A 22,271-nucleotide genomic window follows, 5' to 3' on the forward strand; every position below is an offset into this window, starting at 1 on the left:
AGGAAAGGTAAAGATCACTCCATTCACCAGCTGAACCATCTACAATTCAATCAGAAACATTGGTGCTGGGAATATAGTGTTACTCTGGAGTTCTGGGAAGAGGGGCTGTTTTCAAATGAGGAGGATCGATTGCAGGCGAGAGCAGTCCAAGTGCTGAAAATGGTGCAGCTCCTATGCCAGGAGGGGTGATTGCGATGATTTACAGTATCTCTCTCTCTCTCTCTACTTCCTCTTTGTGCAAGGCCACTGTTGAAAATTTATAGAGAGGTAAGCACAACAGACCAAGTGGTCACTGTGGAGGGGAGGGAAAGGAGCTTCACTCTTTTCCAGAGTGAAGTGAGAAATAATATTAGTGAAAAGGGTTGATTTCCCTGTGCAATAATAAACATGTTTTAAAAAGCTACTGGACATGCCTAGATATAGGATTGAATGATCAAATGATTGGAGGATTGATTTAATGAATCTATGATTAAAGCAGTCCCTGTGATGCTGATGATTATCAGTTGAAACTTACCACATTCCTTGAAATTTGTGAAAATCCTACGGTCTAAAAGATCATTTGGCCCATGATTCTATCCTGGTTCTTTGAACGAGCTCTCTAATTAGCTCCACTTGCCTGCCTTAATAAACATGAGATGTGTAATATATATTAGATTGTAGATATCCAATACCTTGCTAAACGTTATCCACTCTAACCTTCCATTCAATGCATCCCAGTTCATTTTAACTCGCTGGATGAAAAGATACTTCCTCATCTTCCTTCCAATTCGTGTGTCATTTCTTGAAATTTCTGCCCTCTAGTCAATGACCCTCTACAACCAGAACAGTTCTTACTTACTGCATCTAAAACCCTCAAAACTTCTGCACTTCAATACTGATTGAATTTTAAATGTGGTTTCACCAACTGCCCATTGAATATTAGTAAGAACAGCAGAAACCAGGTTAGAGGAAAACAAGAGACACATTCTAATGACACCAGTGGTCATCAAATACAGTTCCAAAGCAACAAAGTTACAAAAAGCTGTCGGAAAACACTGTATGCGATTACACTCAAAAGACACTATGAGAAAAAGTGGAGCTGCCATTGTAAGGAAGTTATAAATTCTTTATTTGTTTGTACAATATTAAACTGGTTGTGGTAAGTGATGAATTCAGAGTTCCGGTTACAAGAACTGACGAGAAACCAATGGGAACTGCAGGGGATAACGTGTAACTAATTTAATTGTGTTTAACAGGGAAAGATTGGCTGCACAGCAATTTCTGTTTTGTTTCTTTGTAACCAAGGCGTGGAACAGCTTCAGTCAGTCTCCCACATATTCATGCAGTTCAGGGAACAATATGGAAGAGTTTGAGCCAAGCCACTAAAACCAACTAGCAAAGAAATAGTATTGTATATGCCCTTAATTTTCAACTGTACTGAGCAAGCACACTGATTCAATCTTCAGGATGTTTCAGCAATTAAAAATTTGACGAGCTTTAACAAGGCAGATTTTTGCAAAGTCTGTTAAAACCGGCAATCCACAACAAACAGACGACACACAGTCAATGCTCTCTTTAACAGGTAGCACACAGCCAATACTCCCTTTAAGACATTTCCATGAGTGGCTATGCAGAAATTGTAAGGAGCAGAATTGTACATCAAACAGGCAATGCACAACAGAGATTACAGCGAACATTGGCTCATGTCCATAAATGCTTTTGGCAAGAGGAATCTATGTCCCTCCGGAAAATCCGAGGCAAGTTCTGTTGGAAAGTCTAGTCCAGCAGTTTAAGCTGCCAAAAGATATGAGGTAACAAAACTTGCATTTATATAGTGTCCTCAAAGTTTGTGAGAAGATTTGTAGCTCGGGTGCTCGTTGTTGTGATTCTGTTCGCCGAGCTGGGAATTTGTGTTGCAGACGTTTCGTCCCCTGTCTAGGTGACATCCTCAGTGCTTGGGAACCTCCTGTGAAACGCTTCTGTGATCTTTCCTCTGGCATTTGTAATGGTTTGAATCTGCCACATCTGGTTGTCAGTTCCAGCTGTCCGCTGCAGTGGCCGGTATATTGGGTCCAGGTCGATGTGCTTATTGATTGAAACTGTGGATGAGTGCCATGCCTCTAGGAATTCCCTGGCTGTTCCCTGTTTGGCTTGTCTTATAATAGTAGTGTTGTCCCAGTTGAATTCATGTTGCTCGTCATCTGCGTGTGTGGCTACTAAGGATAGCTGGTCATGTCATTTCGTGGCTAGTTGGTGTTCATGGATGCGGATCATTAGCTGTCCTCCTGTTTGTCCTATGTAGTGTTTTGTGCAGTCCTTGCTTGGGATTTTGTACACTACATTGGTTTTGCTCATGCTGGGTATCGGGTCCTTCATTCTGGTGAGTTGTTGTCTGAGAGTGGCTGTTGGTTTGTGTGCTGTTATGAGTCCTAGTGGTCGCAGTAGTCGGGCTGTCTGACTGACAAGAAGTTAGTTTCAGGGATTAAAACCAAGCGAGCTGAAGGTTGTGCACGGATAGCAGGGTGATGAGGCCACAAACAATGGCTACATTTTCATGAAATTCAACTGAATGAAATGAATGACTCATCCAATTAGTTGAGATGGGATACTGTCACTCGCCTCGAGTCTCAGTTTGCTGGAAGCATTTATAAATAGAGCTCTTCCTACATTGTCAGGTACATACTCAAGAAAATCTTCTCTGCCATATCAAAAGCTATAAAGCTGGATCTTAATTGTTTTTGGCTGTGTGGGTTGTTGATTTTAATTATTGTCACGTGTACTGTGATGCAGTGAAAGTATGGTTTTGTGTGCTAACCAGAGAAACCATACCTTACATAAGTACATCAGGGTAATAGAACAGAATGCAGAATATAGTGTTACAGCTACAGAGAAGGTGAAGAGAAAGTCAACTCCAATATGAGAGGTCCATTCATAAATCTAATAAAAAGAGAGATGAAGCTCTTCTTGAATCTGTTAGTAGAGTTGTGTCAAGTTTTTTGGAGGGATTCTCACTCTGAGGCCCAATATATTGGCTTGCCAAATCCTACCAAACTAATCTTACTGATTTACCTACCTAGCTCCTATGATGTCCCTCATGCCCAACTCACCATGTGCCATTTTGAGAACAACACATCACTCAGCAAAATCTGCCAAAACCCCCAGATCTCTTCTGCCTGTGCCAACTTTAAAAGCCTCTTGTGGCCTTGGACAAACACAATCAGTCTGGAGTTCCCTATGCAGTTCCTCACATTTTCCCTGTTCATGACAGAGGCAGGAAATTGGTGTACTTCCCTCAGGATCATCAAATGAAGCCACAACACCAGACTATGCCAGCCTATCTCCCTTGATTTGACTGAGGCCTGCTGACAACTGTAACAAATATCCTAGCTTTATATCTGCACAAAACAGCATGGCAGCTCTGGCTAGTGAGGAATGTGAATAAAAGCAAGGCAAACAATGAAAGTCAGAGATTATGTGAGCATCCAGGTCAGCTCAGAAGAAGTGAGTGCTGTGACAGTGTGTGAACAGCCTGGAGATGCAGCCGGCTCTAGTCCACGAGGTGTGTGCGCCCCTGAGTGCACACTATTCTTGTTGCACTATTGCAGTGGGAGTTGCTGGTGCAACCCGAGGTTGAGCATTAAAGCACAGAAATAAACTACATGTGGATTGGAGATATATCATGATGGCTATTAGAAACTGGCACATTTTGGATTCTAATGTCAATGGAGCAAATGGTGAGCTGACGTGACTGGGTACCCACTCTGACCCCATGTCAAAATTTCTTAACATTTGGCTGCTGGTTGGAACAATGGAAAGCTGACTGTCATTGAGGTCAATTGGGCCATTAAGAAGGCATTCAACAACCTACTATCCCACTTAATTGGTAACTTGCCACGCCACTTGTCAACTGCATAAAAGATGGTGCGTGATGCTCCCAACATTGAGGTAAACCTTGTTGGACTTCATGTTCAATTTTGCCATTCGTCTTGCCTTTGCTTAAACCCTCATAAGGTTCTGCCCATAATATAGTGCAGGTATAAAGCTAAGCTATTGCATGTTTCACGAGCTACGTGACACCTGGGGCCATCGCAATGTAACATCAGTGGAGAGACTGTAAAACAATTTTTAATATCCTGAGGCTCTGTTGTGACTTTGCCCATGGATTGAGAGGTTAACATGAACTTTACTTAGAAGTACATCAGTGAAGATGTGATGTGGGGCATCAGTGACTTCTCGAGCTGATGAAGCTCTCCCGAGTGGCAGAAATGTCCAATTGCATGCAAGCTGGTGTTATGCCCAAGTAAGGAGGGCATTACAGAGTTAGATTGATAATTAATGGTCATTAAAAACCGACATCTTACTTTCTTCCTCATTATTGAAATGCCCTGAAGAGCATCAATTTGCTTCATTTGTAGTGTAGATATGTAGTAACCTCAACACAAAAAAGTTTTGTCTCATCCATTTCAGTCTAAGTAACTTTTTAATCACAGGTTAAGTGTTAGTTACTGCCAGTCAATCTTGCTATTACTGAGGACTATTGAAAGGACAATATCTCATTCCTCCAAGTTTTAATTATTCTAGGAGATCTAAAAAATGTAAATTCTTTCTTTTCCTTCATATCTTCTCTCACAATCCAATCTTTCTCTTCCTTTATTCTGTTCTGTTTTTGGAGATATATAGTATATCCATTCCGATTTCCAATACCTTCTCCATCTATGTGCTGCTAATTTTAAAATTTATCCATTGCAATGATAAACAAAATAACCAATTTCATGCCCTGTTCACTCAGATCCCAAGGTTTTCCTTGCTTTGATGTTATCAGTTTATTTAATAGCTTGCCATGCCCTCAATCAAGACCATGAAATGAAATTGACATTGGAAAGGTAGGAATAGTTTGAATGGATGGAGAGTTTAATGATAGGAGTCTCAAGAAGAGAGTTACCTCATCATTTATCATTATTCTATTTGTGAAAGCTTGCTATACACATGTTGCCTGATGCATTGCTTACATGACAACAGTGATTACACTTCAACTGGTACTTCAATGGTTAGAAAGTGCTTCGGGAAGTCCAGAAAGGCACTGTATTACTTAAGTCTTTATTCTTTTCTAAATGTCTTTGAGATCTTCATATATGGAAAAAAGGAGGGGATTAAGGATAGATCTTTAGAGGATTCCAGAGGTAAAGCTGGATGGCCAGGAAGAAAAGGGATCGCTGGAGATTTCACAACTGGGCACGAGTGGAAACATGAGAGAGCAGTCCTATCCAACTGGACAATATGAGATTTTGGAGAGGATGATGTAGTCAATGGTGTCAAAGACTGCAGCCAGACCAAGCAGGATTAGGATAGATGGTTCCACTGCCACTGTCCCAAATTGTGTAAATGACTTGGGCTACTTCAGTTCTGTAGGCAAAAGTGAGGACTGCTGATGCTGGAAATCAGAGTCTAGATTAGAGTAGTGCTGGAAAAGCACAGCCAGTCAGGCAGCATCCAAGGAGCAGAAAAGTCGATTTTCCTGCTCCTCGGATACAGCCTGACTGGCTGTGCTTTTCCAGCACTACTCTTAATTTATTTCAGTTCTGTGGCAGGGGCTGAGATCTGATTGGAGAGGTTCAAACATATAGTTGAGGAAGGGTTAGGCAAGAATTTGAGAGATGACAACACATTTCAGAGCTTTGGAGAGGAAAAAGACATTGCAGATGTGTTAGTAGTTTGAATGGATAAAGAGGTTAATTTTAGGTTTCTTAAGAAGGGGATGATGATGGCACATTTGGAAGTACCTGAGGAGTGAGAACCATTTATAACACCAAAACATATAGACCAGCAAGGAAAATGGAACACTTATAGATTATTGAGAACAATGTCATGGGGATGGGATATGGATCCCATGGACAAGATGCACAGAGAGGTGTGAGGGAAACTAGGAGAGAAATTGAGTTGTGAGTTCAGAACAAGGACAGGAGGGAAAATGGGGGAAAGTTAGCTCCTGGTCAAGAGTTAGGGCACAATGTAGCAGAGGCAACTTCAGAAGAGTTTTTAATTTCCATGGGTTTCATGCTACTACTGATCACATCTGGCTTTGCAGTTTTGGTCTCCTTATTTCAGAAAGGATGTGAATGCATTGGAAGTGATTCAGAGGTGATGCATTAGAGTGATACCAGGAATAAGTAAGTTGTTTTATGAGGCAAGATTGACAAGCTGGGCTGACAAAGTGGCAAGCCAATGCATGATACACCTTGATTCCCACCTCTACATTACAGCCAAAGTCCTGCTCAGAATGTCATGAAGACCAATTCTGGATCTATTCATATAAAGTTATTCAACATTAATCTGCTAAATATATCAACTTTATATCATAGCTTTTGAAACTAAACTGGGAATTTACCACAAAAACACAATCGAGGAAACTACTGCTTCTAAGCAGTAGTCAATTAATATACAATTAATATACAATTAAAGATCGAACATTTCTCACCCTGGATAATCCCTAGTACAAGCTGCCTACTTATTTAATTGGTGGTAAAGAATATTTTCTTGCTGCATGTTGTTCTATCACACGAAGCACTGAATGTAGGTGAGATGGTAACAACATCAGTGCCTTATATACAGACCTGACTTGTTCTAGCTGTGCAAATAGATATTCATAGACATCTCAGAGTAGCTGTGGATAATAGTGTATACAGGGTCCATGCCTTGTTCATAGGGAAACCATTTGCTAGTATCTGGCACTTGCCCATACCACCACAGTCAAGTTTAGGAATTCAGTAATATGATATGTGTCATATCACAAGAGATGCTTTAACAGTCTGCTTTACTGTACCATTTGGCTCAAAAATCAAATAATTCAAATACTTCTCAAGAAAGTTCAAAGACAGGGTTCATATTTCCCTCTTTTAGAACATGGCTTTTGACAATCTCATCAGGTGGACATTTCAATAATTTCACACTAACTATGGGGTATAATCAAGGGAACATTTGCAATGTAATTGTTAGCCTCAAATTAACATACAGAACAAATAGTCTGAAAGAAGATACAGTAGACCATACTTAGTGGGGAGAAAACAGCAGCTAATTTGTATGCAGCAAGATGCCACAGGCATGCTGAATGATCAGTTAATCTGGCTCTGGTTTTGGGAGCACAGCCAGAAGACTTGGACAACTCTCTGCTTCTCCTTATGTCATGTTACTGGATCTTACAGAACCAACTTGAACAAGCTGACAAACTGATCACCTGATCTGATGAATGGTACCTTCAATGACACGGTATTTCCAGACTAGATTGCATGCTCAAATCCTGCAAGGAGCATTCAACACCACCCCCACTCCCCAAAAAAACCCTTTTCACGCATAAATAAAAATAAATTAAAATAAGAACTGACCTCAAATGCCAGCCTTTAAGTACTAAACTCCTAAATCCAGAATAGTACTGGAGAGAACTGCAGTTGCTTAGTTGCATCCAAGTTATTTTGTCTCTCTTCTTCAGCTACCTGTTAGTCAACTACGATAAGTGGAATGAATGGACAGTCAAGCAGCATGTACCCAAGTCTGTGCCAATGCCACACTCAGACTGACCACAGAGAAGTGTATGAGAAGGTCACTGTATTTCATTCAACTCCCCCTGCCTCACTGCTTTCTTGTGTGCAGTTCACCAAGCTTGCACTTAGTATCTCCTGTGAACAAACTGTCAGAGATTAGGAACTTGCTCTATCCTCCAAGACAAAGGCATGTTTCTTCAGCAAAGAGTTGCCCTCTAGCAACATGCCCACTTAGTTTTTTGTTGAGCTACACTGTAAAAGGGGAGTCGGTAAAATGTCAATGGATTTGCAGATATCAACAGTTCCTTCCATCTGAGCACTAGCAGTTATAAAAAGCAAATAGTTTCACTGTCCGCATTTTAAGATTACAGAATATTTCACTTCTGGTCAAATCTTTGTCTTTATGTTAGTTATAATTAGTTTGCTTGTTATTTTCAATAGATTTCCATTCAATTCAGTTAAAAACTAGGCCCACCACAATACTGTTTTGAGTTACAGTGTGTTGGTATAATACAACACAATTTTGCTGGAGTTTTAAGAACTGTATATCTAATTGTTTGTAGTTGAACTGGGTTGAGCAACTGAGCAAGGAATGCCTGGTAGTGTTCAGGCTGGAAGCAGGAATTGGGGCCAGTAACAAAGTTTCAACTTCATATCACTGATGGTGTTAAATGAACAAAGTATCAAAAGGTTGTTACAATTCTAATAAACATGACACTTTTCATTGCCAATTCCCATCTATTAATACTCCTTTGCACAGAATGTGTGCACACTGTATCATTCTTGTGTCATACCAGTCAGAGACCTCATAACATGTACTTGCACCAAAACAGGAAGCAACATTTAAGCAACTGTTGTCCAAAAAAGTTCATCTGAGGGCAGTAAGTAAATGCAACTTGTGTTACTTCGTGCTGATTGATCCCATTTTGGCTGCCACATTGAAAGTAACAATAGCTAAAGTACAACTGTCCTTACTCAAAACAGAGCTTGGAGAATGAACAACACTTTCGGTTTGGAAAGAGAAGAGCCAGGATGTTTATGTCTCATTTTAAATGTGGAACAGCGTTTAAGTAACTGTTCCTGTAATCTTCATGGAGCTGCTGAACAGGAACAAACCAACAGGATCAGAATGTGCAAGTGTTTATATTTATCAAGTGTTCACCCTATACACTTGTTATGCTCATAACATCTTAGAAAAGATACAGTAGGTTTTGACTTTGTGGGATTGTAGAATCTCAGCAATAAGGAATTGGCATTCACTCCCAATTATCATTTTCATCATAGCCAATGAAAACGAAAGTGGTAAGTGATGTCAGCCAGGCTGATGACTTACTATCATCAGGTTTATCATACAAAGTCATAATCTCACCCAAGGAGCTTAGGGTGACATGCTGAGAGTGAAGCGATATGTTTAGATGAGTTTTGTTTTCCTCCATAAGTTGCAAACAAAACAAACTTATGCTAAAATAATATGCTGGTAGCAAAATACTTCACGACTAGTGCTAATACAGACAAAATGGAGAACAGACAACAATCAATTCCCTGCTTCGATATTATATTCTGTGAAGAGAAAGGGGATCTAAACTGAAAAAGCGTTGTGAAACATAAATAATCTGATTGCCACAATGAAACAAGATCTGAGTTCATATTCTAAGCTCCCTTTGAACTGCTCACAATAGGGACACCTTAACAGGATCAATACAAAGACAGAAAGAGGACTTTCTACTGTGAGGTTTACATGTAAGTAATTTAGAAGAAATGTTGGATAATAACTTTATTGCACAATCATACTGAGGCATGACTAGCCTGGCATTTTCTCCACTGCAAACAGGTTTCTAGTTATTTTCAAAAATATATTTCACATGTATTATATTTTCAGTTTTACATCTTTTAAACCAAGTTAACTCCTGAATCAGTTACACTGAAATATCGCAATGTGGGAAAATATTCTAAAATACAAAGCTTGCTTATGCTGATCCTTTGTAAGATCTTTTATTCTCCATCAAACTGATACATTTCATAACCTGTGAATTCTATTCTTTGGAAAACTGGAGATAGTGGCTGATCTGTGTGACTTCATGGCAATGCTCATATTGATGCTATCTCAATAGACATCCATGGTCTTATCCTTTTCTTAACAAATGACTATCTTTCAGACTTAACTAAAGATTCAAGAGATATTCTAGTAGTTAGAAGTTAGGAGAACAACAAAGCAATTTTTTTTTTGTCATGTAACTGCCCTTCTTTAGGTAAAAAGGCAATGCAGGAACAAAACTGTAAAACAGATTGTCAACTGTATCACTGGATTTACCAACTTAGGCATTAATGCAAAGGCAACATACTGCAGCTGTTGAAAATCTGAACTAACAACTGAAAATGCTGGAAATACAAGCAGGTCAGGCAGCACATTCACCAGATAACACTCATGAAATGTTAGCTATGTTTCTCTCTCCAAAGATGCTGCCTGACCTGCTCATATTTCCAGCATTTTCTGGTTGCATTATCAATTCAAGCATTCAGCACACCCATCAGAAATGGGAAAATTAGGATCTGAAAGCAAAGCAATTTTGCTGCCAATCGACAATCTACTTCAAGCCACACTCAAACTACAGTTGGAAAGAAGTGGAATATTCCTGCAAAGTGCTTTGCTTCCATTCTTTCTGGGGCTTAAGTGTTGCCTAAAGATTTTTTTTCCCAGTTTTGTTGCATAGATCAGCTGTTCTCTTCTAACTCCCTTTGAGATTTTTTAAATCATGCCCATAAATGCACTTCTATCTTTCCACGGCAGCCAGCGTTTTTCTTGTCTCCCTAAATGGGGAGTTTTCCAGATATTTTCTAATCAACCTTCAGATAAGTTATTACATATCTCTAAAGCAGGCAAGATGTGAACCAGGAACTCCTGACTCTGGATGTTTCTACCAGCATCCCAATGACAGTTGGCAGCTTGCCTGTTTCATCTAAATGATGGCCAGTCTCGATCACTAATTAGTATGGTGCTCAACCAAAGTGAACCCAAATAGACCAAGTACCTCCAAGTTCCTTGGTATTCGTCTGTGTACATGTCAGGTGGGAGGGAGTAGGACTAATATCCACCCTCTCTTATTTTCAGCCAATTTGACTATCCTTGGTAAAATTTTAATTACAGGTTAAGAAAGGGAATTAAAATCATCGCTGATTTGAATGTTCTTCACTGCACAATTTGTTTCACTGCAAAATGATGATATAATGGATTAGGTAAATCAGATACGATGTTCCAATGGGCTCATAAAGGCTTGCCACTACAATTTTCCTGTTTCTCTGGCAAGATTTGTTTTATACCTAAATCAGTAACTACATCAGTGAGCAATAGTGAGGGGGCTACATCTGGTTTTTGGCTCAGTCTCGAATCTTTGATTCGTTAAGAATTCAAAGAGCTGGAGTCCAGACCTATCAGGGAGAAAGGGCACTTTACGTTTCACCTGAGGAGGCCAATAGGTCATGGGCTAACATCTCAACCATACTATGAAAGCTCCAACAGTGCAGTGCTTCCGCAGTGCTGCTGGACTGTCAGCCTAGGATAATCCATTCAAACCTCTAGATTTTGACTTCAATACACAGCCTAGTGACTCAGAGGCATGTTTAACATCTTTAGGACAAGGCTGTTTAATGGGAGAGAACATTATTTTTTAAATCCTCACAAGGCCACATCATTAAATATAAAAGACTTTAAACTGGTGCTGACAGAAATTACTCCACTCCTGTCCTCACACACAGTTGCTACTGATATAAATTCCTTATGTGACTTGATATTAATTACAGGTTAAGAAAGGGAATTAAAGTCATCACTGATTTGAATGTTCTTCACTGCACAATTTGTTTTACTGCAAAATGATGATATAATGGATTAGGTAAATCAGATGTGATGTTCCAATGGGCTCATAAAGGCTTGCCACTACAATTTTCCTGTTTCTCTGGCAAGATTTGTTTTTATACCTAAATCAGTAACTACATCAGTGAGCAATAGTGAGGGGGCTACATCTGGCTTTTGGCTCAGTCTCGAATCTTTGATTTGTTAAGAATTTAAAGAGCTGGAGTCCAGTCTTTTGCGTTAAGTTATTTTGCATTAAGCTCTTGTGTTTAGTGGCTAATAATGAGTCGGTAACCAAGTTTTCTTTGAATTCAACCAAAATGAAATTTGGAAGTGATGTAGAAAAGGTTCTTAACTCATTATTTTTTGATTTGCACAACCCAAAGTCAAAATCTACCCCTTTTTTTGCCTGTAGAAAAGTCTGAAAGTCACAATCATCACCTCTACCTTACAAATGTATACTCGCCTTACATTTACAGTTTGTGCACACTCTGATTTAAAAGGATCAGCAATGAATTTTGTCACTAAATTCAATCATTCAAGACAGCTGTGTGGTACTGCAACATTGGTCTGAAAATTCCACATTAACTTTTTTGTAGCTAACCAGATAGCATTCCTTTTGTAGTTAGATTTTAGTCATGGGCAATGAATCGAGTAAATGATCATAACTTCCATGACATGCTAAATGCAATATTTACCACACACAGAGAAAATTCATCATGTATTACTGTATAATTTTGCATTAAAAAGTGGACAGTGAAGGCCAGCTTTTAAATGTGCAGCTAAGTAATGGAAAAAAAATCACAACAGCAAAATAATAAAAAAAATTCTCTAGGCATGAATGACACTTGTAACTTAACATAGCCAGAACCATGTCCTTTATAGAGCTCTGCAGTTAAAAAAAACCATCATGATAAATTGCCTACAAGATATATTTTAGATAGCATTTTATTTTAAACATGTCTTAATTTGGAAACATCTTCTGATGGGGACTTCAAATCCCAGACTGTTATTTTACAACATCTACAAGATTCTGATTTCAAGCGTTACTTTGGTTCCTAATTTCATTAATGCAATTTGACAAGATGCAAACATTTCATAACCTTTATCAAAATCCACTTACAATATGATCTAAATCATTTATAGAATAAGATATAAAATGCACAGTGATACGTTTCCCTTCCTTTGATGATTTTAGTCAGAAAGGGAAGGGCAAATACAAATTAAAGAACACCAATTTAAATATATGCTCAATTTGTTGCTGAAATTAGCTTAGGATTCAAAGTACATCTGATAGTGCTTACAATGTACAACTCTACAAATCCCAGTGTGACAAATTATCACCGCAAGCTTGAGGAGTGTGTGACTGGTTAATATTGAATCATTCAAATCAGGAACAATTCTAAATCTGAAAAATACACTAGGGTAAATTTCTATCTGTACCACCTGGATAGGAAACATTTCCCTGGGTGAAATGCCAGATGGGAAATAGGAATAGCAGATTGCACACTCATAACGAGCTATAAATCTTCTCAAAACTCGCTAACACTCATAACAAATCCTACCAATGGAAGGAAAGCAAAATAGCTTTGTAATCAGTGTGTGACCTCCCCCCTCCTAACTTTCCTTCCTTACTCTTCAGCCAGGCAATAATTCTTACCCAGGTGGTATCGATGCAAGTTTTCCCCATCTTATCAAAATTGAGTTTTTAAGTAGCCATCTACTTTAAAATGTTACGTGGAAGATGAATTAATGGTTCATTGGGCCAATTACATTTGGGAATGTTATTTAGATGACTGAAATAATCTTCAGCCATTACAACACAAAATATTTGGGTATTTCTCTAAACAGCCTCGAAATATAATTGTAATACAAAATTATAATCATACCTTAAGTTCTCTGAAGAATATGCTGCTGCGAGCCCACTCAACAATGGAGAATAGGGTCTGATCTGCCATCTTACACATAAGCCCAAAAGTGTTGAGCTTTTCATGTTTTCCCCTGCTGGCCTGTTCTTGCTGTAGGTAGGCCAGGATCTTGGCCTGCACCTGGGGTTCATCTGGTTCACACTTCAAGAGTTCCACTATAAGATGTGGGATACTAGATGGAGAGCTGGTTGGGTAGGTGTCCATGTAAGAGTAGCCCATTAGAGATTCTGGGGAGCTAGTATAGGGATCTGGATATTCTGACTTGATAGTACGACTTGGATAAGGACTATAGGTCTGATAGCCTTGCAGACTGCCATGTGTCGGCATTGCCATGCTAATTGGAGATGTCACAAATGGGCTTCGGTCATAGTCTGTTGGTGGCAAGGCAGGATGGTTTAGAGGTAGGCCTTTGGAGGCTGAATGGATGTTTTGGATAGCAGAAGATATCGTCAGGTCTGTTGGCATTGTCTGCATCACCTGAGTCATGGCTTCTAGTTTAAGTCCATTTGCTCGTATCAGAGCTTTCTTCTGCTGTTTCAAAGCCCTGTCCCTCTTGTACATTGGCCCAAACTTGTTTCGACCTCCACGCATGCGATCAGCTCTTACAGCTGTGGAATACACAGTGTATATAAAAAAATCAGTTCTTTAATTGGCATACAAACAAGTACATATATACATACTCATTGCATAAAAATTCACACTGTTTTGAGATGTTTCTGAAATATTTTTTGCCGAAAAAAGAAAGTAACAGTTGGACACTCAGAGCCTCATTTGTTCAAGATAACTTGTAGAAGGTTATGATTTGTGCAGCTCCAATATATGTAAAACAAATACGTTTCATCATACATTATGTGCTGATTGTTGCTTCATTTTGAAATAGAGATCTCTGTTTTACAGAAAATCTATCTGTAGGCTTTTGCTTCAAGCCCCTTTACAATCATCTGGCAGAAGCAAGTCTTCAAATCAGCAGTCTTCTGTGTGACTGACTATACCTTAGATGTTTACATGTATTAAAAGATCACGATGCAGCTCTGCTTTGTATTGACCAAATAATCTTCACTGAGGAGAACAACTTCAATAATGGCAATGAGGGATATATACAAGGCAACATGGACATGTGCACACAAATTAATGAAGAATAGTGTGTCAGTATGACTCAGTGCTGTAACATCCCTGGTAATGCCGGAGACCACTTCTTTAGAAAGGAATGTAATTTTCACCAGTACTTTTTTTGTACATCGTAAGTACTGCAGCATAAAACTAAGGAAAGAATTATCCTTAGATTACATGCACTCAGTCATTCTGTGAAAAACAACTACATTTTATTATGATATAAAGAGCTTCTGCAATGATTTCACTCTTCCGAATTTTGTTTAATCAGATATTACTCTAAATATACCATCTGGAACCATCTGGTTCAATATACCATGTTTTCAAAGTCTCTGTGCCTGTCCTGATGTCAGTAATGGCATGGATAATATTTGACTTCTATTTTCAGTTTCTTTCACTATTTGATGTCAGTTTTTCCAGCTCCCTTTTCCATCCCTTCTGCTTGAATTGTGCTATTCATTAACTTTACATTAGTAAAGCACTATTATATTTCCCATGTGAAAAAAAACAAGCTCATTGATTGCCCTGATGTCACTGTAATATCTTCTAATATCACAGGAATTTAAAAAAATTAAAACAAATTCAGTTCAGCAGATGCCTTGGGATTCATTTTAATGGTCTCTGACACAGTAGTGTCTGTCACCACTGAGCACATCTAACGGCTACTGAAATATTCTCACTGAGTAGTTTCAGCAGTTGGCGACTAAAGGAAAAGAGGAACTCTCTGTCAGCCAAATGACATGTTGAGACTGCTGAGACTAATACTTGAACTAACAATTGGAGCATTTTATCTTTGAGATTCAGGCCATGTTAAAAATGTATTACAAACTTGTGTATCCATTATAATATTTTGATGTTTAGAAGTTCAAACCTACAAAATCGCTCACAGACTAGGAACTAATTGTGAATACTCTTGGGAAAACATTCCTGGCTTCATGAAATCTGTCAGGTATTGTAGTTATGTGCTTATAATAATGTATTAATTTACCAATATACCATCAAAATTGCTCAAAATTTTGCAGTGGTCAAGTCTAAATGATAAAGTTCACTATAATCATTCAGAGAGAGAGTCATTTTTCATTCAAAGTTAATCCTGGTCTGATTTATCTCTGTATTACTGAGTGCCACTAAAAATGCTGTTATTCCACTGTAAAATATATACTATTTTGGATGGCAGCACACATGATGCAGAAATGCTGATTCAAAGCTATTTCTGTGGTTGTCATGAAATCCAGAATATGTATTCATGCAATGAGATCTGTCAGAATGGTGGTAAAATATGATGCCCACACAATTCAGATTGCACGACATTCTGAAAAACATAATCCTCACAGAAAAAAAGTCCCAAGGTTTATTATTCCTTTTGTTTAGATCTATTGATTTTGAAATTATTTGTTCATGGGATGTGGGCATCACTGGCTGAGACAGAATTTATTGCCCATCTCTAGATCTGACTGACTTGCTGGGGCCATTTCAGACAGCAATTAAGAGCCAATCTTGCAGTGGGTCTGGAGTCCCATGTGGGCCAGAGTGACATGTGGGTAAGAGTGACAGATTTTGGATATTAGTGAACCTAATAGGTTTTAAAATTGACAGTGTTTACGTGGCCGCCACCAGCTTTTAATTGAATTCAAATTCTACTGCCATGAATGGATTTGAATACTCTCCTCAGAGCATGAGCTTCAGGTTCTGGATTACTTGCCCAATGTGTTACCACTACACTACATATATACATGCGAGCAACAAATGACTGTAACAACTTTTGATTACAAAAGTCTCAGCTGACATTCCACTGCAGTACACTGCCAGAGATATCATCTTTCAGATAAGTCATTAAGCTGAGGCTTTATCGTCTCTTTTGAGTGGATATTATATGTGCATGAATTACTATTAAGATTACTATGGAGTGCTATTTCGAAAATAAGTTGAATTATCATCAGCATCCAGTTTATTCCTCAATAAATAATACAAAAAGAGAGATTTTCAGCTTATTATTATATTTTTGTTGATGACAGCTTCCTATGCATCAATTGGCTGCAGCACTTTCTACATTACCACAGGGACTACCGTACAATACAAAAGTACTTTTAATTAGCTGTAAAATGTTTTGTGACACGATAGGCACTATAAATATCTAAGTCTTTCATGTGACTAATTATTTGATCTGAACAGCCAAACTATACAATAAATTGGGATAAAGATCACAGGTAATTTCCTGACAAGGCTGAGATACAATTGACCATTATAAAGGGCGATAAAGCGGAACAGCAAACGACTTCTCAAATTCCTGACTCCTAAATACTCCGGAGTTCAATGCAATCTGCTGACGAGACAGGGGTTGCTGTCTAATAGTGTGTAGTTTATGAAGTGAATGCAAGATGGCTGCGTTTTACGTGAATGTTGTTTCATGAACGAGGCAGAGTGATTATTTGTAGCGAAGTGATATACAAAATTGTATAGGAATGAGGAGTAGTAAAGTGAACATATAGGAAATTAGTATATCTGCCTTTGTGCTAGAGGGTCCAGAGTTCAAGCCCCTCTCTAGGACTTGAATTGTCTCGGGGGGGGGGGGGGGGAGTGCTTACGATGCAACTAATCGTGCTTCCAATGCTTCACGCTGACTTCCAAGGAAAAGTGTGGGAAGACGTGATGGGGGACAATGATCAAATTAAAATGTTTACAGAGATAAAGTAATGTACACTAAAGTTAAAAATCACCCAACACGAGGTTATAGTCCAACAGGTTTATTTGGAAGCACTAGCTTTCGGAGCGCTGCTCCTTCAACAGGCGGACAACCGCCGCTTCCAAATAAACTCTAACCTGGTGTTGTGTGATTTTTAACTTAGTCCAACCCAGTCCAACACCGGCACCTCCAAGTCACAGGTTTAAAAAGGTCTTTCAGCCTATTATGTGGAATGAAAACATAAATGCATGTGTGAAAATGTCTGTCGATATTTTTTTAGCAACATTAGAAAGAGCCGCATTATGGCTTCGCGAGTGATACTGGAGAACGAAAATATACCCGAGCAGATAGTGCTACATTATGTAATATAAGAATCGATGGAATTGCGCTGGATGCGATAACCATTGTTCCACTTAGGAAGGGGTTGGTATGGAGCACGTTCCCCTGACCTGGAGGAATTTCCCCTCCTCTGCCAAGACAGGGAGGTGTGGGGGCACAAAGTGACCTCAGTTTGGTAAAGCGTTCGGATATCGCATGGAGATGGAGGGAATTGGCGTGGGATGCTTTTGAGTGGGAATCCTGATACTTGTTTTCAGAATGCACTTAAAAGATTTCCTTCCCTATTCCTGTCAACCAATCAATGTCTGTTTCTCATTGGCAGGCTGCAGGTTAGAAATTAAATTTTAGGAATTCTAGGCTCTAATTTTAAAAGGTTACTGTGTAATTAAAACGATTCCTTGCAACTTCTAATTCTCAAAAGATTCTTAAAGTGGTGATAAATCTCTCCAGACTTTACCAACAGCACCCGATTTACCGTTTGCAGAGAAAGCAACAGAACCCCTCTCGGTGTGCCTCAACCCCTGTGTGTGGGGCGGATCAGCCAGGAGCGAGAGCACCTCCCTTCACTCCCACCTTATCTCTCCCAGGCCATGGCGACTACGATAGAGCTAGCCTCGGCATCCCCGAGTCAGGGAGTGGGAAAGCTTAGCGGGGCAAAGCGAACCAAGTTTCCCTACTCTCTGAGCACCACCCCTTCCCCACTCCCCGCCACCCGCAACCCTGCAGCCAGATGCCTGCTGCATAACAGGGGGAGCGAGATGGTGTACGGATTTTTTTAAAAAAGGATCTTGCCGCTACGGTCACCTGCCGCTAAAGCGCAGAGATGAATAATAAACAATTCTCCAACCAGCAGAAGCTGACTGTTTAACCAGTCAGCCCCAGAAAACACAAGAGATGAAAAGTTGGTGGCAAAATAAAGACAGCGAAATGAAAGTAATGGAAAGCCCACCCAGCCGCTAGTGAGTTCACTGGGGTATTGGGTGCAGGACGAATCAGAAAGGGAAAATGCGCCGGGACATTTCAGGGATTTCATTGCTGAAGGACTCCGTTATATTTGCAGAGACGAGCACCGTTCGACTTATTCGTTCAGTGACTGTTGCCTGAATCTATCGTCGGCGCCGCCGGAGAATGTGCACATCCAGAAGGCAACCACACAACTGTTTACAGTTGGACCGTCAAGTTGATCAAGTTGAACGCCACAAACTCAGCCCAGGAGCCCACAGCGCAGGGCACAGACCGTGGCGTTCACGGGCAGGACGCAAATACACCGCTGCAAAGCAACTGCCACACCGCTTTCCCAAGGATTGGGCACTCGGGGAGACTGCAGAACGGTTTTGAGAACGATCGCACCGATATCCTAATTTACAGAAATGTCCTCAGCTATCGAGATTCACACAATGATAGGTTGAGGGGGGGGGCGCTAAACTGAAGAACGTCCGCGTGTTTTTATTGACACCGTATGGGTCAGGAATCTGGTCGTGTTCAGAACATTGAACAGTCAACTTTCAAATCTAGTTCAGTTCGTTTTTATTTTTATTTAATTTTAAAATCGGTTGCTTTTTCAATTGATTTTCGGTTCCTGGCTAACTTCAGCGTCCACTTGTCAAATCCAACTGACACATCAGACAGAAAAACTGGATCCCCTTTAGCACTCAGGCCGGTGAAAGGGCCCGTGAATCTGACGTTTGCGGTCAACAGAGGCTGTGACTTAGATTTAAACGCCCTGAGCTGAGTGAAAATCCAAACACCTCTCAATGGGGTGGGGGGTTAAACCGTGCCAATTTCCAATTCTGGGACAGGGGGAAATGAGAGAAACCGCCTGTAATTCAAACCAACTTGCGTCACATTCTAGAATGACCATCAGAATTTCATCTGTGAAGCCTGTGTAAAATATAATCGGTCAGTTTCGGCCTATCAGCACCACTGCATAATTTGTTGCTAATAGTCGGCCCGAGTGGTATCACATTCAAGCCGTGTGCCTGTCGGATGTTACTGGAGCTGTGTGCTAGGCAACCCTTGCTCTGTGGTCAGGACAGTAGTCTGCTATTTCTCTGACGCGTTCAAATCGCTCTCCCAGTTTGTGAAAGAGCCCGAGGCGGGCGGGAGCGGCCACACTTCGGCTGCGTCTGAAATGTTGCCGCTTACCTTCCAACTTCATGCCGACGTTTAGGCATTTCTGAAAACGGCAGTAGGGGCACCTTTTCCTCTGCATTTTGTCGATGGGACAGCTCTGGTTTTCTATACACGTGTACCTTTTATTATTCTGAACTGTGCGTTTGAAGAAACCCTGGGAAGAGAGAAAAGGGCCAGAGGATGACTTGCTTGGGCCACAAAGTTCTCACTAATCCCGGCTTTTCGTCATGTCGGTTTTGCTAAACGACCCCCTCTTCCCCCCTCCCCCCCACCCCCTCGGAAAGGAACGTTTATCCCCACTACTGTCACTGAAATAAACTAACGCAAGAATAGAACAGCCCCTTGGATCTGGAGGGTTGCTGTCCAAAACTCACAGGAGGGTTTAAGGGTGAGGGTCACAGGGGAGAGGTAGTGAGGGTTTAAGGGTGAGGGTCACGGGGAGAGGTAGTGAGGGTTGAAGGGTGAGGGTCACAGGGGGAGAGGTAGTGAAGGTTTAAGGGTGAGGGTCACAGGGGAGAGGTAGTGAGGGTTTGAGGGTGAGGGTCACAGGGGAGAGGTAGTGAGGGTTGAAGGGTGAGGGTCACAGGGGAGAGGTAGTGAGGGTTCAAGGGTGAGGGTCACAGGGGAGAGGTAGTGAGGGTTTAAGGGTGAGGGTCACAGGGGAGAGGTAGTGAGGGTTTGAGGGTGAGGGTCACGGGGAGAGGTAGTGAGGGTTTGAGGGTGAGGGTCACAGGGGAGAGGTAGTGAGGGTTTGAGGGTGAGGGTCACAGGGGGAGAGGTAGTGAGGGTTTGAGGGTGAGGGTCAAAGGAGAGAGGTGGTGAGGGTCACAGGGGAGAGGTAGTGAGGGTTTGAGGGTGAGGGTCACAGGGGGAGAAGTAGTGAGGGTTTAAGGGTGAGGGTCAAAGGAGAGAGGTGGTGAGGGTCACAGGGGAGAGGTATGAGGGTTTGAGGGTGAGGGTCACAGGGGGAGAGATAGTGAGGGTTTGAGGGTGAGGGTCACAGGGGAGAGGTAGTGAGGATTTGAGGGTGAGGGTCACAGGGGAGAGGTAGTGAGGGTTTGAGGGTGAGGGTCACGGGGGAGAGGTGGTGAGGGTTTGAGGGAGAGGGTAACAGTGGGAGAGGTAGTGAGGGTTTGAGGGTGAGGGTCACAGGGGAGAGGTAGTGAGGGTTTGAGGGTGAGGGTCACGGGGAGAGGTAGAGAGAGTTTGAGGGTGAGGGTCACGGGGGAGTTAGTGAGGATTTTGAGGGTGAGGGTCACGGGGGGAGGTATGAGGGTTTGAGGGTGAGGGTCACAGGGGGAGAGGTAGTGAGGGGTTGAGGGTGAGGGTAATAGTGGGAGAGGTAGTGAGGATTTGAGGGTGAGTGTCGCGGGGAGAGGTAGTGAGGTTTGAGGGTGAGGGTCACAGGGGAGAGGTAGTGAGGGGTTGAGGGTGAGGGTAATAGTGGGAGAGGTAGTGAGGGTTTGAGGGTGAGGGTCACAGGGGAGAGGTAGGAGGGTTTGAGGGTGAGGGTCACAGGGGAGAGGTAGTGAGGGTCACGGGGGAGGTAGTGAGGGTTTGAGGGTGAGGGTCGCGGGGAGAGGTAGTGAGGGTTTGAGGGCGAGTTATGCTGGTAATGTTAGCAATTGCAGTGTACAACGACGGGAAAAAACACTTACAACCTCCGCCAACATCCCCCCCCCCCCCCCCCCACACACACACACACACTCCAAATTCCGCTCAGTGCTAACAACTCTTCACCTCTCTCATCTTCAGCGGAATGCCATGTATAGACAGGGCTTCCTTGCTGCTGATTAGAAAGGGCCAGATCTGAAGAGGGGGTGGATGGAGCTGGAGGTAAGTCTGAACCGGGTGAACCCGTGCACATTTCTCCCCCTCCCCCCCCCACCCCCCCCCCCGTCCCCTCCACCCACCACTAATAAAACTAACCCCAGAATCTTCGCCGTTTGCAAACAAAATAAAGCCCGGCTAATTTTGTTGGAAGGTTGCTGGATTGGATTGTAAAGTATCTGAAACTGAAGCTGGTTTTTGCAAAGGCAGGGAGAGGGGCGACTAGATCTCGCCGAAAGCGGGGCTGGGCAGCTTTCCTGCAGAGGAGCGGGCGACCGGGCACTTACCTTACAGCTCTCACAGGTTAGCAGGCCGTAGTGATAACCCGAGACTTTGTCACCGCAAACAGGGCATAGCTCATCCAGATCCTCATCGTAGGCATACTCCATCGTTGTAAACTGGCTGGCTGCGGGGGGACACACAGGGAGAGAGAAAAAAGACACGCAACTTCTTCAGAAAGCGCTTTATGAATATTTACACACACACTCTCTCTCACACACACACTCACAAACACACACACACTCTCACAAACACACACTCTCTCACACACACTCACAAACACACACTCTCACACACTTTCTCACAGTCACAAACACATACATACACACACACTCACAAACACTGTCTCACACTCACAAACACACACACATACACACACACACTCACAAACACTGTCTCACACTCACAAACACACACACACTCACACACACACTTTCTCACAATCACAAACACACACACACACACTCACAAAGACTGTCTCACACTCACAAACACACACACATACACACACACACACTCACACTCTCACACACATTGAAATGCTACCGGGCCCGGTGGAAATCAGCTCCGGTATAAAGACAACATCGATCGAGAGTCAGGTTCGGCGA

General features: G+C 41.6%; 1 protein-coding gene across 2 annotated transcripts in view; it reads right to left on the reverse strand.

The window, feature by feature from the left end:
- Window positions 1-22,271, reverse strand: part of nr5a2 (nuclear receptor subfamily 5, group A, member 2) — a 348,147-nt gene that overhangs the window by 321,417 nt on the left and 4,459 nt on the right. For both annotated transcript variants that reach the window (XM_087990806.1, XM_043699748.2), the window contains 3 exons: window positions 21,672-21,790; window positions 19,567-19,708; window positions 13,251-13,897 (listed from right to left, as the gene is read on the reverse strand). In XM_087990806.1, coding sequence (XP_087846932.1) covers window positions 13,251-13,897; window positions 19,567-19,708; window positions 21,672-21,790 — 908 coding nt within the window. The remainder of the gene's footprint in view (window positions 1-13,250; window positions 13,898-19,566; window positions 19,709-21,671; window positions 21,791-22,271) is intronic.

This window comes from Chiloscyllium plagiosum, unplaced genomic scaffold (assembly GCF_037043375.1).
Source record: "Chiloscyllium plagiosum isolate Xiang-an unplaced genomic scaffold, Cpla_swu_hap1 HiC_scaffold_9, whole genome shotgun sequence".
NCBI classification, from domain to species: domain Eukaryota; kingdom Metazoa; phylum Chordata; class Chondrichthyes; order Orectolobiformes; family Hemiscylliidae; genus Chiloscyllium; species Chiloscyllium plagiosum.